General features: G+C 43.4%; 1 protein-coding gene across 2 annotated transcripts in view; it reads right to left on the reverse strand.

The window, feature by feature from the left end:
* SRBD1 (S1 RNA binding domain 1) overlaps window positions 1-12,535 on the reverse strand; it is a 264,042-nt gene extending 251,507 nt beyond the window's left edge. The window contains exons 1-3 of one of the 2 annotated variants that reach the window (XM_062209376.1): window positions 12,428-12,535; window positions 4,321-4,400; window positions 1,485-1,665 (exon numbers count right to left, since the gene is read on the reverse strand). In XM_062209376.1, coding sequence (XP_062065360.1) covers window positions 1,485-1,665; window positions 4,321-4,400 — 261 coding nt within the window. In that variant the 5' untranslated portion in view covers window positions 12,428-12,535. The remainder of the gene's footprint in view (window positions 1-1,484; window positions 1,666-4,320; window positions 4,401-12,427) is intronic. The other variant, XM_062209375.1, reaches the window with a different exon arrangement.
* Window positions 12,536-15,781: the final 3,246 nt, after the last annotated feature.

Here is a 15,781-nt window from a genome sequence, read left to right on the forward strand (position 1 = left end):
TGGCACCTCTGCTCCAATCCAGCTTCCTGCTAATGTGCCTAGGAAGGCACTGAATAATAGCCCAAGTACTTCGGATCCTGCCACTGAAACGGGAGATCCAGATGGTGTTTCTGACTCCTAGTTTTGGTCTGGCCCAACTCCAGTTATTACGGGCATTTGGGGAGTAAACCAGATCAATCGATCGATCCATCTCTGTGTGTGTGTGCATGTGCGTGTCTCACTCTGCCTTTCAAATAAATAAATCTTTTCTAAAAAAAATTCAATTGTTGGAGCCAGCATTGTGGTACAGCTAGTTAAGCTGCTGTCTGCAACATAGGTAGCCCATGTGGGCACTGGCTCAAGTCCCAGCTACTCCACTTTCAATCCAGCTCCTGCTAACATGCCTGGGAGAGCAGCAGAAGATGGCCAAAGTCCTTGGGCCCCTACACCCATGTGGTAGACCCAGATGGAGTTCCAAGATCCCGGCTTTGGCCTGGCCCAACCCTGGCCTTTGCAGCCATCTGGGGAGTGAACCAGAAGATGGAAGATCTCTCTCTCTCTTTCTCTCTCACACAGTCTCTCCGTAACTTTGCCTTTCAAACAAAATATTTTTAAAAAGAAAATTCAATTGTCACTGTTACAAATACAGTGCCAAGACCACAGCAGGCACTCAATAAATCCAAATGAATGAATGAATGAATCATCATGCAAATTTCTGATTATTATGTAATCCCCACTTAGTTCAACCTCCAAGGAGAAATACTGCTAGCAATAAGAATTTCAAGTCCTTGTGATGATTATTTCACAGTATTAATTTTTAAAGGAGCTCTTTGGTTGCTCTTGTGAGCATTGATGCAAAAACACCCACGAGAAATATACTGGTTCCTGAAATGCTGACAAAATCACATTCCTAACTTAAAAACCCAGTCCCATCACTTAATATTTATGTACCATGAGCAAGTCACTTTGTTTTACCTAGCTTCCTCGTCTAAAAGAATCAGATAATAACAACAACAGTTGTTGGAAGGATTAAATAAGATCATGCAGGTCAAAAGTTGACCAATTATGTTGCCTATGTAAAAATAAGCACTCACATATTTGCAAGTACCCAAATCATTACCATCACCTAGGAAAGGAAATGTGAAGCAGACCAAGAAACACAGTGTATCTGAGGGTAAACAGTATTAAGACCCATGGCAGGGTATATCACTGTCTGGTATGTTTTGCTATTTATATCTTTGTCCTACTTTAAGATCTCCCTAAAGGCAAAAACCTGATTGGATGACTTCTTGGCAAAGGAAAAGCATAATTCTAGGACAGAATCTAAGTCAAGCCACTGACATTCTCAAAGTGAGCTCTCTTCAGGGGTGGATGCTAAACTCCAGAGTAAACAAATACTGAACAGAAAATCATTAGAATAACCTAAAACACACGAGCAGGAGAAAGCAGTATCACCAGTCAGGAAAGCAAGCCAGCATTCCTCTCTGTGCAGCTTCAGCACCTACCAGCTCCTCTTTAACAGCCACAGCTTCTGAGCTGTCACTGACTACTTGGGTGTTCTTCTTCCCCCGAGGCACCCTCTTTGGTTTGGGTTCCTTGGGAGCGGGCTGCTTACGGATTCTGGGGGCTTTCTTCTGGGGCTCCCAGATGCTATCTTCCTTGTCATCTTCTTCAGAGGCAGACGATCTAGGGGTAAGTTAAAAGAAGAATTTCTAGTTAAAAGGAAACCAAATGTCAAAGATAAAAAGAGACACATGCTTCTTGAAAAAACAATAAAGTAGGAAATGTTTAATAAGAAGCATAGTGATCTGTGAACAGGCTGTGAACAGTAATTGCTAAGAACTGAAACAACAGAATTGACCAGGGATCAGAGATCAATATAAAAATATTCCCCAATATGCTATATATCACAGGATTCTCTTCTCACCTAATGGACACACATATATGCATACTTTCAAGACATAGGAACTCACTTATTAAGTAATTTACCAGGCCATGTCACATCACAGTTAAGCATAAGCTTTTCAAATTTTTAAATTTAACAGTGAAAAGTACTTAAATTAGTTCCTAAGTGATAATCAATGTTTTTAACGTATTAAGTTAACCAAACCAATGAACAGAGAAAGAAATGGCTCTAGGAAAGACCCTAAATTATATAAAAAGCACCAAAACCTTTCCAGTTGTTTTCATCAACCCTTTTCTTTCACAGAATAGATGTGTTTCCTGATTAAACTGGATTGGGTGCAGCCACAGCACTTTTCTAACAACCAAGGATCAGATTCATAGCAAGAACAGAGAGAATACAGCTCTAGCAGCTATGTAAACTGTTAAACAAACATCACACTGCTGCCAACCTGGTTAATCTTATTTATACCCTAATGTAAGAGGTCAATATTGATGGGAGGGGGGGCCACTTCTTTCACAGGAACAAATGAATAGAAATGTCTGGGTTTTGTGGTTTAAGTTCTGCCTGCAGGCAAAATCTGACTGGATAACTTCTTGGCTAAATGATGCTGTAGGAGAGCATAATATTGGCAGGTCAAACCACTGATATTCTCAAGGTGAGCTCTGTTGAGAGGCAAGAGTAAGCAAAAAAGAAAAAGAAAATTACAAGATAATCTAACGCAACAGCACTGACACAGAAAGGACCTAGAATTAAAAACCCAAGGATCTAGAAAACCACAGTCGCGCCTGTACTCTCAGCTGAGCAGGATGACTTCTCACATCAGGCTCACCACCTCATAAGCCGAAGCACTAACTCACCCTATTTCCTATAGAAAAGTCATCAAGATTAAAGGGTAATTAGTTATTATGAGGAAAACACAAGTACAGATATCATCTCATTATACCCATGGTGGTTCTGAGGCAGCTGGTCAACTCTATTCCCAATCACATATCAGCTCTTGGCAACAACATAACGCAACTTGTTCCCTGCAGCTTCTCCTTAGTCCCTATGACCCCTCCTCTCCTCAACCTCTGGATGTGGAAATCCCCAAGGCTTAGTCCTCAGCCATCTTCATGCTCTTCTGCAGTTTTTTGTTTGTTTGTTTTCTTTTTGTCCTATGGCTCAGTACAAGAAATTTGATTTTATATCTTTACTTTGACCTTTCCCAAGTTCAGGACTTCTATATCTACTTTCACGTGGATGTTTGGCAATCACTTCAAACTTCCCAAGTCCAAAACAGAACTCATGAGTGCATCACACTCACACCGTTTCTCTTCCAGCCTTCCCAAAATACCTGTTTCCATCACACCCCCAAACTCAACCCATAAACATAACCTGTCTGCTTTACCTTCAAAATATATCTCATACTAGGCCATTTCTCACTACTTTCACCACTAGAACTCTAGACTTCTACAGTAACTTTCTTAGCTCATTTGTCCACTCTTCCTGCTTCCATTCTTATCCTCTAGGGTCAACAACAAAAAATCAAACCGTAAACCAGATCATGTCACATCCCTGCCCACAATACTCTAGTAGTTTCCAAATGCAAGTCACATAAAATCCTAACACCTGAAATAGTGTATTATGTCCTCCCCATTCCAGTCTTATTTCCTATCACTCTCTGCCCTGATGACTGAGCACTGGCCACACTGGCCTTCTTGCTGTCCCCTGAACACATCAAATTCATTCCTGCCTTAGGGTCTTTTCACTTATTGCTCTCTCTGCTTGAATCACCAACCCTGAGATCTTCACAAGCTACACTCCCAAATCTTACCCACATCTCTTATCAAATTCTCCAAAAGAACTTCCTGAGTACTCGAGACAAAATGCCCCCCCACTATTGTCAGTCACCGTGCTCTCCATCTCTTACCCTACTTTATTCCTGTCTATCATAAATCAGTATCTTACTTAACAAACATCTTCAGAACACAGATTCTCAACTGGGAACAACTCTGCACCTCTCCCAACCCCAATGTCTGGGTAAAAAGGAAGCAGAAGGGGGAGGGGGCTTGTGGTTGGCATCTGATGGGTAGAGGCCAGAGATGTTGTCAATGTCTATAAGCACAGGACAGCCCCCACAATAAAGAAACATCCTGCACACAATGCCAATGATGAGTTACCCTAACCTAAAAGCAATACAAAAAAACTCCCTGTTCTCATGGAACTGATAAACTACTATAAATCTTATGTTACATATTTATTTGGTTACTTTCTCTCTCCTTACTTAATACTTTATCACTAACATTAGACAGAGAACCTGGAGCATAACATGAGTTCAACAAATATTCACTGCCCAAATGAATAAAAGAGGCTCATTCCACTCAAATGACAAATGTAGGCAAAAATCCTTAAAATATTCATCATTCCCCACCACCATATTAAACCAATATGCTTACAACTCAGAGAAGGAAGAAAATTCATCTTTGTATACCACAGTCTGGACCTGCACTTTTGCTCTTCTGGGCAATGATGACATCTGAAAGAAATGGAACAGGAAATCAACATGACTTGAATGGTCTCATCAATTTATTTGGCTACAAAGTAATACACCATTCAAAACTAATATTCCAAGGGTGGGCACTGTGGCACACCAGGTTAAGCCCCCACTTGGGAATCCCACATCCCGTATCAAGAGCAGTTTGAGTCCCAGAACCTCTGCTTCCAATAAGCATCCTGCTAATACATGCTGGAAGGCAGCATATGACAGTTCAAGTGCTTGAGCCCCTACCACCAACATGGGACACCTAGATGGAATTTTGGGCTCCTGGCTTTGGCCTGATTCAGCACTGGCTGCTGCAGGTATTTGGGGATCAAACCAACAGACAGAACACCTCTTTATCACTGCGTGTTGCTCTGTTTTTCAAGTAAATGAAAATTCGAAAACAACACAAACACAACAACAACAATAGTTCTACAGCTAGAAATGCCGGATGGGAGGGATGGGAGGTCCTTCCCCGGCAAGGCGGAACATGAGGCCTATTCACAAGCCCAAACCCTGTACTTTCCAATGAAAGGAGCAGCAAAAAGCCTTTCAAAGGCTTCAAAAGCCTTATAGATGTGGACCATCTCTTCAAATGATAAGCTCCAGGGTTGGCTTTGTGGTATAGTGAGTAAAGTTGCAGCTTGCAACGCTGGCAACCCATATGGGCACAGGTTTGTGTCCTGACTGCTCCACTTCTAATCCAGCTCCCTGCTAATGGCCTAGGTAAAACAGCAGAAACTGACCCAAGTATTTGAGCCTCTGCCACCCACATGGGAGACCTGGAAGAAGCTCCTGGCTCCTGGATTTGGCCTGGCCCAGCCCTGGCCATTGCAGCCACCTGGGGAGCGAACCAGTGGATGGAAGATCTGTCTCTCTATTCATCCCTCTCCCTCTCCCTCCTTCCCTCTAACTGCTTCACATTAAATTAATAAATCTTATTTTAAAAATGATAAGCTCCTATAGCATGAAAATTCTTAATTCCTTTAGACCTATACACTGGAGTATTCTTCAAGTGTTATTTGATAGTGATACGATCAGGTAGCAAATTATAAAGTCCTTTATTAAACTATATCTCAAAGACAAGAAATATTTTCCCCATTCTATATCTTCATTTTTTAAAAAAAGATTTATTTACTTATTTGAAAGGCAGAGTTACAGAGAGGCAGAGGCAGAGAGAGAGAACCATCTGCTGGTTCACTCCCCAAATGGCTGCATCGGCTGGAGCTCAGCCGCTCCGAAGCCAGGAGCCAGGAGCTTCTTCCGGGTCTCCCACATGGGTGCAGGGACCCAAGCACTTGGTCCATCTTCTACTGTTTTCCCAGGCCATAGCAGAGTTGGATTGGAAATGGAGCAGCCAGGACTCGAACTGGCGCCCATATAGGATGCCAGCACTAGCAGGTGGCAGCTTTACCCACTATGCCACAGCACTGGCCCCTCTATATCTTCTTACGATATACAGTAAACACCTTGCTACAAAGTTGGCAAATAAATTATCCTAAATGACAGAATAAGCAGTTCAGTTATTCCTAAAACAAGAAAACCTTTCCCTTGTAATAAGATTTCTTCATAATATTCAAATAAAATGATTAATTACCATGCCACTAAAAAATACTTAACAAATTCAAAGGCTCAGATCTAAAAAATTTTTAGATAAATAGGCAGAGGAAGTAAAGGAGTTTACTTCAGGTGGTTAAGACTTATCATCTAAAGAATATGTGTAAAGGGGCTGGCACTGTAGCGTAGCGAGTAAAGCCACTGGCTGTGATGCCAGCACCCAATATGGGCACTGGTTCATGTCCTGGCTGCTACACTTCCATTCCAGCTCCCTGTTAATGGCCTGGGAAAAACAGTGGAAGATGGCCCAAGTGCTAGGGTCCCTGCTACCCACGTGGGAGACCTGGAAGAAGCTCCTGACTTCTGGCTTCAGCCTGGCCCAGCCCTGGCTATTGTGGCCATCTAGGGAGTAAAAGGATGGAAGATCTTTCTGTCTCTCCTTCTCTTTAACTCTTCAAATAAATAAATATTAAAAAAAAAAAAAGGAATATGTATAAAGCCATAAAAGCTGCCTTAGACTCTGACATGTTTGGAACCCTTTAAACAAATTCCTAAACCAGTTGTATACTGTAATTCCTCTGGTTCTAACACCCACTCCAAGGAGGAAGTAGTGCCTCATAGAAACACTAAAAGAGCTGTCACCAAAGGGAGCTTGTTCTCCCCGCAGCCTCACTCAGCTGCATCCAGGAAGCACAGAGCCCCTGGGCAGAAGAGCGCTCTGAGCTCCAAGGGAAAGCAGGCTCCGGCAAGTCGATGGGGTAATCTTCCATCTTTTCCTTCATTCTCATCTTGGGATTTTACGGTTATGTGTGTTATCCTCTTTCAAATGGGTACTTCTAGATACTGCTCATGAAGGAAAAGGTGACTGTGACTTCTGTTTATGTGTACTGTACCACAATGAACCAAAAACAAAGGAGGTTAATGTATGACAGGCATAGCATTTCAAACTGGAGCAGGGCAAAAATGGATTATTCAAAACATAGTACTGAGACAACCAGCTATTCCTCTGGAGAAAAACTAATGTTCTATTTCCACACCATAAGCAAAAATATACTCTACAATGAGTAGTGATTTAAAATATACAAAATAAAAATATAGGGGTTGAACGTGCGGCATAGTAGCAAAATTGATACTTATGAAACCCACATCCCAAATCACAGTGCCTGGATTCGAGTCCCAGCGGGGCTCCCAATTCCAGCTTGCTTCTAACGCACACCCTGAGAGGCGGCAGGCAATGGCTCAAGTACTTGGATCCCTGCCAACCATGTGGGAGACCCAGACTGAGTTCCTGGCTCCTGACCTCAGCCTGGCTCTTATAGGATGAGAGATTTCTGCTTCTTTTTCTCCTTCCCTCCCTCCCTGTCTCTCTTTCCCTTTCAAACAAATAAAACTTAAAAAAAAAAAAACTATAAAAACCAAAGACAATTCTTCATAATCTTTTAAGATTTATTTATTTATTTATTTATTTGAGAGGGAGAGTTACAGAAAGAGAGAGAGAAATGTCTTTCATCCGCTGGTTCACTCCCCCAAAATGGCTGCACTGGCCAAGTCTGGGCCAGGCTGATGCCAGGAGCCTGGAATCTTATCTGGGTCTCCTACACGGGTGGCAAGAGTCCAAGTACTTGGGCCATCCTCTGCTGCTTTCCCAGGCACATTAGCAGAGAGCTGGATCAGAAATGGAGCAGCTGAGCCATGAACCAGCACCCATATGGAATGCTGGCATGCAGGCAGCAGCTTATTCCACTGCACCACAATGCTGGCCTGATTCTTCATAATCTTAAATGAGGATGGGGGAATGGAGGTTTTCTAGACATTATTAAAGTCTTAAAACCGAGAAGATAAACAGTTCCCATCACATAAAGTTAAAATCCTAAGCCAGTAATAGGAGCATTAAGCCATTTACCCAGTAGTATCCTCAAAAAGCCGCAGAAAGCAATAGCTGATATTGGGAAACTGAAGGTAAAGGGAGCTGGGGCTGGGCATGAGCTGTCTGACACAAGGGAGCATCTCTAGGTACCCCACCCCTCTTCATGCTGCTAGCCATCTGCCCAGAAAACATTCTCAACCTTTATTCCCCAGAGAAGGTAAAACGGAGCCTCTGAACAACAGGACAGTAACTACAACCACAGGCATGGGAACCACACCAGCTGCACACCAAACACTGAGACTGCAGTCCTCTTTACCCACTAAGTTCCTAAAATGCTACAAGTCAGACCCTTGCCCTCTAGAACAAGGGTGGGGAACCTCTTCTCTGTCAAGGGCCATTTGGATATTTATAACCTCATTCACGGGCCAACAAGATCAACTTAAAAATTAGCCTGCTATATATTTATTGAAATTCCAGTCCCACTGGCAGTTGCCTTGGCAGGACCAGAGTGAATCATTTCAAGTTCAGAGGCTTTACACAGTCCACTGGCCAAACATTCCCCACTGCTGCTCTGGAAGGAGGTTTTTCTTTGGAGAATCTCACCAGTCCAGTTAGAAACCTAAAGGTGTTAAGCTCCCTATCAAACAACAACCCAGATCCCCTTATAACTAATCTCACTATCCCACTCTACATCTTATTGTTGATTTTGCTTTCCAAGGTTTCAGGGATCCACAGTCAAATGTTAACTGGAAAATTCCAGAAAGGAATGATTCACAAATTTATAATCATGCACCATTCAGAGCAGAGTAATGAAATCCTCCTCTGGGCTACCCTATCCCATCCAAGACATGGACCATCATCCCTTTGTCCAGCATATTTGTCCAGGTGTTTATGCCACCTCCTCTTTCATCTTTCACAAGCCCATCATGGCTACCAGATTGATGGTTATGGGATCATAGCAGCTGTGTTCAAGTAATATTTATTTCACTTAATAATGGCTCTGAAGCTCAAGAGTAGTGATGCTGGCAAATTACATATGCTAAAGAAAAGCCATAAAGTGATTCCTTTAAACAAAAAGGTGGAGGTTTTCAACAAGAAAAGAAAGAAAAACATATGCTGAGGCTGCTAAAAATCTACTTTTGAAACCCCATTCACATAACCTTTATTACAAGATATATCATTACAGTTGTTCTATTTTAGTGATTGCTGTTACTCACTATGTCTAATTCATAAATTAAACTTTAGTAGAGGAATGTATGTGTATGGAGTGGGAAATATAATTTATATAAGCCCCCGTACTATTCATGGCTTCAGGCATCCATTGGTAGTCTTAGAATATATCCCCTGCAAATAGAAGGGGACTACTGTGTCTGAATTCAACATATTCCTACACAAACTACTGTATACCAATTCCATCTCCACACTTCAGCCCTAACAGAAATAATCTCATCTACTTCTGTGACTCCCTAAATCATCTTCTTTTAACAATCCTAATCTCTCCATCCCACACCTTGCCTTCAAGATGCACATTTACATAATAAAATGCCTGCCTCTGAAACTATTTAGTTACCTAAAATGTAACACATCCACAATAGCACTCCAGATAACCAGTTCTTGTCATAGAATCCATTCCTACCCTAGTCTTTCTCTTCTCCATAAATGGCACCACCATCCACCTATTTGCTAAGCAGAACACTGGAAATTCTTTTAACAGCTTTGTTAAGGTATAATTGACAGATAATACACTGTATGTGTTTAAAATGTACAAATCTGGAAAGTTCTGACGAATGCACACACATCACCACAGTCAAGATAATGAATACATCCATCACCCTCTACAGTGCCATTTGTTACACCAAAACATTGCAATCCTGTTTTCCCACATCCAGTCTATTAGTAAGTCACATAAATTCTTCCTCCAAACTGTCTGAAATCTCTATGATCTCCAATGGATCAGTAACACCTGTCTAAACACACATTCTGCTTGCTATAACAGAATACCAGACTAAGTAATGTATAAAGAAATCTATTTCTTACAGTTCTGGTGGCTAGGAAGCCCAAGACTGATGGTCCTCAAGGGCCTTCTTGCTATATTAAACCATGATGAAAGGTGTCACGTGACAAGAAAGAGGATTTGTGACTTCATGTCTCTCCTCCTCAACTTATAAAGCCACTAACCCCATCCTAGGGGCCCTAGCTCATGACCTCATCTAGCTCTATAATTACCTTCCAAATGTGTCATCTCCAAAGATCATCAATGCATGAATTTGGGGATTAAGTTTCCAACACAGGAACTTCGGGGGAACACATTCAAAGCACAGCAGTCCCCCTCTCTCACCTGGATCACTCCAACAGCCTCTTCACTGCCCTCCCTACTTTCCCTCTTGCCCTTGCAACCCATTCACCACATATCAACCCATTCACTACATATCAACCCAAGAGACCATTTAGAAAATGCTTAAAAAAATTTGTCAGGGACTTCCCATACCACCCTTCATTTAGAATCAAATCATATTTTTTACCACAGCCTTCTAAAATGCCCTGCAGGACTGATGCTTGCCTCTCTAAATCACATTTACCATTTGCTATTCCTGTAACAAGCAAGACTATTTCCCATCTCAGATTCACTCTGCCACAAGTATGCTTCCCCCGCTCATCAATTGGCTGGTTTCTTATCTTTTAGAGCTCAACATTTTCAATCATAAAATGGGTTTCTCAGTTACACTTAAAAAGAACCCTACTTACTGTGCCCAGTAATGTGGCACTTGGGACAAGAGTATCCCCTATCAGAGCACCAACTGAAATGCAGCTGCTCCATTTCAGAACCAGCTTCCTGCTAATGCACCTGGGAAGGCAGTATAAGATGGCCTGAGTCCCTACATCCAAGGAGGATGGAGTTCCCGCCCCCTGGTTTCCACCGGGCACAGACCTGGCTACTGTGGTCATTTGGGGAGTGAACCAGCATTTAGAAGATATTTTTCCATCTCTCTTTCTCTGTTACTCCGCCTTTCAAATAAATAATTTTTAAAAACAGTATCCACTTATTTCCTTTATACAGCAGTAAATAACATAACTATTATTCTTTTGTTTTATTAAATCCCCCTCTGGGCAATAAACACTATGAAGAAATATTTGCCTTATTTACTATCTGATCACACAGAGCCTGACACTTAATAGCTGTGCTATAACTACTTATTAAATGAACATAATATACACAAATGGTCATTACAGAGAAAAATACACTCACTTTCCATCATTACTAGGCAATGCTACATGCAGTGCTCATTGTCTTCTTGAAAAAGTGACAGCACGGCCGGCGCCACAGCTCAATAGGCTAATCCTTCGCCTGTGGTGCCGGCACCCCGGGTTCTAGTCCCAGTCGGGGCGCCGGATTCTGTCCCGGTTGCCCCTCTTCCAAGCCAGCTCTCTGCTGTGGCCCAGGAGTACAGTGGAGGATGGCCCAAGTGCTTGGGCCCTGCACCCCATGGGAGACCAGGAGAAGGCTCCTGCCTTCAGATCAGCGCGGTGCGCTGGCAGCAGTGGCCATTGGAGGGTGAACCAATGGCAAAAGACCTTTCTCTCTCTCACTGTCCACTCCGCCTGTCCAAAAAAAAAAAAAAGTGATAGCACATAACAACATTGCTATTCTTTAGTGACTTGGGATTTTCCCTTCCTCCAGGCTATCATCATTCATGGGTCCATGAGCAGAGCCCAAATCAATCATTTAGAGGTTGCCCAGGTGTTACTAAAGTCGGGAAAGTGAAATTCGGGGGGGGAAAAGGAGTGCAAGGACCTACATTCACAAATATTAAAGTTGGACAAACGATAATTTAAAACTTCAAGGACAGCAAAGGGGAACAACTTTTTCCTCTTCTAAAGAAGCCACAGAAGGGCTTGGAACGTGAGCACAGATATCTAAGTCATAAAAACAAAACACCAGAGAGCTAGAGCCTCGGAGATCAGATAGTCCTGCTGTATTCTTTTATGAATGGGAAGCCTGGGACCCAACGGAGTGAAACGGTTCACTCAAAGGAAAGACACATGGCAAAGGACTAGAACCTAGAGCCCAGACACCACGAGGAGACTGTTCCCAAGGCACACACGTTATATTAATGACACACGTCGCGGGGGAGGGTGGAGGGAAGCTGCCAGGAGAGTTTCCATTCCTTGCTCTGCTCGACAGAACCTCAGCGCCTCCTAGATTCCCAGCATACTGCTCAAGGAGCAGAGGGGTCAGACAGGGCCATGACCTGAGGGTGCAAAGGATGCTGTCTCCCCCGTTCCGGTCCATCTGTGATATTAAAAACCACAATCTAAGTCTGCCCGGGCTTTTCCGCGCCTGCCCCTACGCGCTAAGAGCTGCTGCAATTTGACATAAGAGCCAGGTGACACGCGGCAGCCAGGACGATTTTCCGGGTGTAGGTTGTGAGGAGTACAGACCGCTGACAATAAAATGGAATGAGGCTTCTCACTCTTAAAGAGGGGTGTTAGTCCCCAAATGAGCGCTCCAACTTTTTAAGTGGCCCCAAACACACCGGAGCCCGGGCGCCAGGCTCGTGCGAGCCCACAGGACGACCGCCAAGGCGGACGCACAGCTCACCTTCCCGCCCGGCGTGTCGGAAGACCGGGAGTCGGCGTATCACGGCACCTTCCGGTTCCCGCCGGAAGTTTTTCAAACGCCGGAAGTCCCGCCTCACTTCTTCCGGACCGGGTTAACAACAGCCTCCCGAGGCTCCGCGCTCCCGGAGCGGGGCGGAGCCGAACGGGACGCAGGCGGAGCTGGAGAGGATAATCAGTCGGAGCGCGGGGGTGAGGCCTTCTCCGGGGGGCGGGCGGAGCTCCGTTTGTCTGGATCCGGGAGGAGGTGGAGCGGCGCTATTGGACTCGCGGATCTTCCTAATTTTTTTCTCTTTCAGTCGAAGATGTTTCTTTTCACTGAATTGCTTATTTGCAGGGGAAAAATGAAAAACAGTTCGGCTTTATTGTGACAGAGGGTGTGCCTAGCGTATTTTATTTCCTACGCCCTCCAATAAGGGTTTTGCCCCAGTCTTGTGGCGATGTCCCAGTCTTGCGCCGGTGGTGGCCCCTCTGCCGTAAGGGAGGACTTCAGCCGTAAAGTCGTCGCTGCCTTGGTTGGGTCTCTCAGTGTACCGCTTGGTACACTGCCAAGTCCACTGATTTGAAAAATGTGGTTCTGTCAGGGACTTCCTAGAATTGTGCAGATCGCTTTATGTCTTTGGACCTGTTTCTGTTTCCACTGCCTCCCTCCCCGTGCCACCTCTTACCTGTTATGATATCTGGCACATATGTTAGGGGTAAATACTGAATTAATTTTTTAAAACATTGATTTATTTATTTGAGAGGTAGAGCTGATGGCACTGCAGACAGCTCTACCTACTGTGCCTCAGAGCCAACCCCAACACTGAATAATTTACTTGGGACAGTGGCAAGTCCGGCAACGAAGAGTGTAGAATTTAGGCAAATGGAGAGCTGAGGGTTGAGGGGTGCCACCCCATAAGGGGAGCAGAGAATGTGAACTCTTGAGCTTGTTTTTCATAGAATGTTCCAGGAGGGCTTATCTTGGCAAGAGTGCACTAAGAGGGGACAGATTTCCACAAGTAAGGGGGAGTTAAAGCTGCAAGGAACCAGTTTGAGTCAGATCTTCACCACCAAAGCTGAACTTTCCTCATTAAAACACTAAATTCTCCACCTAGGGAAAGGGATTGCCTTCATGAAGAAGCATGAAGATTTTTGTCACTTGCATGTTAGGAGCAGGGGGGACCTTTCTGCTCTTTCACCCTATCTTAGAAACTCCTGTAACTTTTGCTATAAAAGTCCTGGCACACTGCACTTCTGCGAGGCAATTTCTTCAGGGAACTCTGCCTTCTACTGTCTCCTTTCTTGTCACAAGTAAATAAAGCTTTCCTTTGAGCAGTTCCCGCTTGAGCCTGGTTATTTGGCAAGACTTCAAGCCAACAGACCCCCTTGTGTCTACGTAACAGTCCCAGTAACCTGTCCTTCTTCGGCAAGAATGGAAAAACTACCCCACCTCGTTGTCAGATTCTTGGAAAGGTTCGTGACTTAAGTCCTGGGAATGTAGTATCCTAGGTAGGCCTTTCTGCAGATCCAACATTTTCATTGCCTTCTCACAAAGTAGTTCCCACTTTTTATTTCAATCAGGCCTAACCCTGGTCTTAACCCCACTTGGATTCCCAGAGCTCCTCATCATCTTCTTCTTCTTCTTCTTCTTTTTTTTTTTTTTTAATTAACCCAACATAAAAACTATAAAGGGGGCAGGTATTGCAGTATAACAGGTTAAGCTAGCCATTGGAATGCCTGCATCTCATGTCAGACTGCCCACTAGAATACTGGCTACTCAGCACTTCTGCCCCAGCTTCCTGCTAATGTTCCTGAGAGGCTGCAGATGGTGGCCTAAGTAGTTGGGTTCCTGCCATCTACATGGAGATCTGGATGGAGTTCCTGACTCCTGATTTTGGCCTGGCCCAGCCTTGACTTTGTGAGCATTTAGGGAGTGAACCAGTGGATGGAACATATCGCGCTCCCCCCCCCACACACACACACACTTCTCTCCCTCTCTCTGTGTCACTCTGCCTTTTAAATAAATAAATAATTTTTAAAACTAGAAAAGGCCTTCCCAGCAATTCTTTCACTGTTTACGTTAAACGCACGTATTCAAAATCAGTTCCCCGTAGAAAGGAAAAAATGGCTGTTTTTAATGTTGTCTTTTTTACCAAGCAAACTAAACTCTAAGCTCATAGAAACAGCCAATGACATTAGGTTGTGAAATCAGGGAGGAAAGGCTGTTGTTAGTCTAGATTAGACCTTAGCAGACCAAAGCCCCATGGCTTTGTTTCAGAAGATTCTAAAGAGCAGCTTTCCAATGCTGATGACTCACTTCCAGGGACTCTCAGAACTGAAGAGCTTACAAGGTATTGAAATGACCTAGGAGTGGACATTGCTCACAGATCCGCTCAAAGTCAGCATAGATTTTATTGGATGATTTTTGTGATGGAAAAAATAACAGGACTCTTCAGAGTGTAATATTCTGTGTGAGATCATTTGTGACGAATGAGATTTTTCAGAGATTTTTTTTCTTCTTTCCTAGTTTACACAGCCTTGTGCTGCATTTTGCAATGGTTCCAGAAGACCTAAAACTATCTGCTACAATCACAGTCTGCTCCATGGTTTATAATCCTGAATGGATAATAGAGAACACATTATAGTCCAAGATGATGGGAGTAGAAACCAGATCATAAAAACCAACAAGAATAATTTGTTATTTACTATTCACCTACGTTTGGTATTACGTTAGACAGATTTAAGGTGAGGGTTTTAAGGGTTAGGGTGAGCTAATATTCAACAAAGTGTTTTGAAATATTCATGTTCTGAAGGAATTTACAAATAAGACTGAGATCCTCTAGATACAAACATAAAAGATAGAAACCCAAGCAAGAGCAGATTCAAGGGTTGGGTGATGCAGTTAATAGCCACACTATACAGTGAGCAGGAGACTAGGAGTTGCCGGTATGTTGGCCTTTGAGTCTTCTCTCCCTCATCATGGATATTTGCCTTTCACCAAGGGAAGAAACAAACTTTCTAAGCTAAAGTAAATAACCTAGTAAGATTTTATACATCAGACATCTGGAAAAAATAAAATCTGGAGTAGAGTTTCCTAAAAGTAAAATATATAGGTGAAGGCCTACCCCAAAGGCAAGTTAAGACTGTCCAAAGAACATTTTCTTTGGAATGTTTGCAGGAGAGCCACTCCCACTACAAGCTGTCTAGGGAAATTTACAATCTCTGCGGTATAAATCAGTAAAACTGCCTGTTCTGTCTCAGACTCTGCCCAATATGTTGTTTACCGTTGGATTTCCAGAGCTGAATCCCAAGGAATTCATGGATCCAAACCCTGGAATAAACTGGATGGCCACCT

This window comes from Lepus europaeus, chromosome 13 (assembly GCF_033115175.1).
Source record: "Lepus europaeus isolate LE1 chromosome 13, mLepTim1.pri, whole genome shotgun sequence".
Lineage (NCBI taxonomy): Eukaryota > Metazoa > Chordata > Mammalia > Lagomorpha > Leporidae > Lepus > Lepus europaeus.